At 46.4% G+C, this 2,184-nt stretch overlaps 1 protein-coding gene across 1 annotated transcript; it reads right to left on the bottom strand.

Annotated features, from left to right (window-relative positions):
- Nucleotides 1-255: 255 nt before the first annotated feature.
- LOC132994626 (putative nuclease HARBI1) lies at nt 256-1,314 on the bottom strand. The gene is made up of 2 exons (XM_061065106.1): nt 699-1,314; nt 256-470 (listed from the first exon to the last, which is right to left on the bottom strand). The coding sequence occupies exons 1-2, from the start codon at nt 1,312-1,314 to the stop codon at nt 256-258; spliced, it is 831 nt and encodes a 276-aa protein (XP_060921089.1).
- Between the last annotated feature and the right edge of the window lie 870 nt (nt 1,315-2,184).

The following is a 2,184-nucleotide window of genomic DNA, read 5'->3' as shown; positions in this document are numbered from 1 at the left end:
TGCAGCTGCACGTGCACTCTCGGAGGCGCACGGATCCGTTGCGCCCCGGGCCTTGTTTACTGAGGGATGCCAGTCCTGCCGAGTCCTCACCAACGCTGTGATGGAATCTCAAATATATTGTGAATGTCATGAGAGATATTTGCAGTGAATTAAAAAGAACGAACAAAGTTCTTGGAGAAATAAGACAAACATTAAAAGAACTTGTTAAAAAAGAAAAAAGAAGTGTTTAACTTACCTTGTTTTACATTCTGTGTATCACATCCAAACGGCGCTGTCTGGCAGCTGGTTTTTGCTCACATGGGGTGCAGGGCCAGGGTCTGGTTCTTCTATCTGAAGCTCCTCTGGCACAGGCACACCATGATGAATTGCCACATTGTGCAGCACGCTACATGCCTGCATAATGCGACAAACCTTCTGTGGTGTGTACAAAAGGACTCCACCAGTGCGTTGTATTGCCGTTCTTGTGCCGTCTGGGGATTGGTGAGTGGGGTGAGGAGCCAGGTTTTGAGTGGGTAACCACGGTCACACACCATCGTGAGCATAACATGTTGAAGATGAGATGTATGTGAATATTCCTACAGACAACTTTCTACAAGAGTACTGTCATTATATGTTATGGCATCACGCACGGCCCTTAAGTAGTTTAAATCGGTTAAGAATTAATTTTATATTTAAGAGCAACAAGCAGTGTACATTACCTAGAAGCCAGCCATCCTGCACAGCCCCTGCTTGAAGTCTGTCCCCAACACTACTACTCCTCAGGATGAAAGAATCATGGGTTGAACCAAGCCATTGTGCCACAACATTTGTGATATACATTTGCGCATCACAAATAATTTGGACATTTATTGAGTGAAAATGCTTCCTGTTCACGTAAGCAAATTCATTATCTGATGGTGCCCTTATAGCAATATGAGTGCAGTCGATCGCACCGATTACATTTTGAAATCGGCTCATTGCTGCAAATTGTACTTTAATGTTTGCCTGTTCAGTCACGGTGTAGGGAAATGTTATGTTTCTGGCCATAATACGGCCGTCCCATACAGCTGGCATGGCGCAGCTCAGTGATGACTGGTAGACACCTGACTGATCAGCTCGCTCCCTTTGAAAAGCTCCTGTGGCAAGGAACCCGAGTGTGCCCCTCTCCAAAGCTGGGCCCAGTTCAGCACAGAGTTCCAAGATGATAGCTCTCAATCTGAATCGGCTCATAAGCCAGTCACCATCTTGGGCCAGTAAGTGAGTGTGATCCCTGAACACACGCTCCCTCCGAACTCTGCCATTCGCAAGGTCCTCCAGCAGTGCCAAAGCAGCCATTGTTAAGCAATTGCGCACCGTCATACGCAGCCCTTTATAGGACACCTTGTGTACACCTTGTGAACTTCATCATAACTCATCACAGGTGCTTAATTAACAAGCTAATCCGACGCTGTGTTTTCCTCCCAGGGGAGATGGGAGTGCGACTCGCTCGCTGCTTATTTTGTATATCTTAGCGTCTCAGCAACTGTGCAGTAGTGATGTGTAGTTCGTGAACAATTCGTTCAAAACGAATGAATCATCTGGGTGAACGAACTGAACTGAATCACTTACTGAAAAGAGTCGTTCATTTCTCAACTTCAGTTGCGCTCTCCTCTCTCCCGTCTCGTATCTCTCTCTCTAGACCGTAAGAGTCGCTCAAAGCCCGCCCTCCCTCTCCCTTCATGTCAGTGATACGTACTGACTGAACCAACAGGACGAAGTCGGTCGGGAGTTCTGTGTCACTTAAGCCTGCCCCTACTTCTCCCTCTCATGTCTCGAAAATTGAGGAAGTAGCAAATATATTATTTAACATTTAGGTGTCGCGAAAATGTATGTGCTTTTTATAGCTGCTGTCAGTTTGCAAACGGCTTTTATATCCAACGTAATTTCACTCAGCTGACTGTTTTAACATCCACTAACGATCGTGTTTCAGTCAGTACAGTGTGTGTGTGTGTGTGTGTGTGTGTGTGTGTGTGTGTGTGTGTGTGTGTGTGTGTGTGTGCGCGTGCGTGTGTGTGTGTGTGACTGAGGCTGGTGACTCGCAGTCTCGCTCGTTCACGTTCAGTCAGTGTTTCGTTCACAGAACGAACTGAGAGGAAGAGAGTGACTCGGAGGCGGAGCTCTTCCTCTCAGTCAGTCAGTGATTCATGTCACATATATAAAAGTATT

The sequence above is a fragment of the Labrus mixtus genome, chromosome 19 (assembly GCF_963584025.1).
Source record: "Labrus mixtus chromosome 19, fLabMix1.1, whole genome shotgun sequence".
NCBI classification, from domain to species: domain Eukaryota; kingdom Metazoa; phylum Chordata; class Actinopteri; order Labriformes; family Labridae; genus Labrus; species Labrus mixtus.
This window is presented reverse-complemented; position numbering and strand designations above follow the sequence as displayed.

What these genes read in the sequence shown, in the direction of transcription:
- LOC132994626 (XM_061065106.1), bottom strand. Translation starts at nt 1,314, where the DNA reads ATGGCTGCTTTGGCACTGCTGGAGGACCTTGCGAATGGCAGAGTTCGG. An exon ending in GCAGGATGGCTGGCTTCTAG is followed by an intron (nt 471 to 698) that starts GTAATGTACACT and finishes ACCAATCCCCAG; the next exon opens with ACGGCACAAGAACGGCAATA.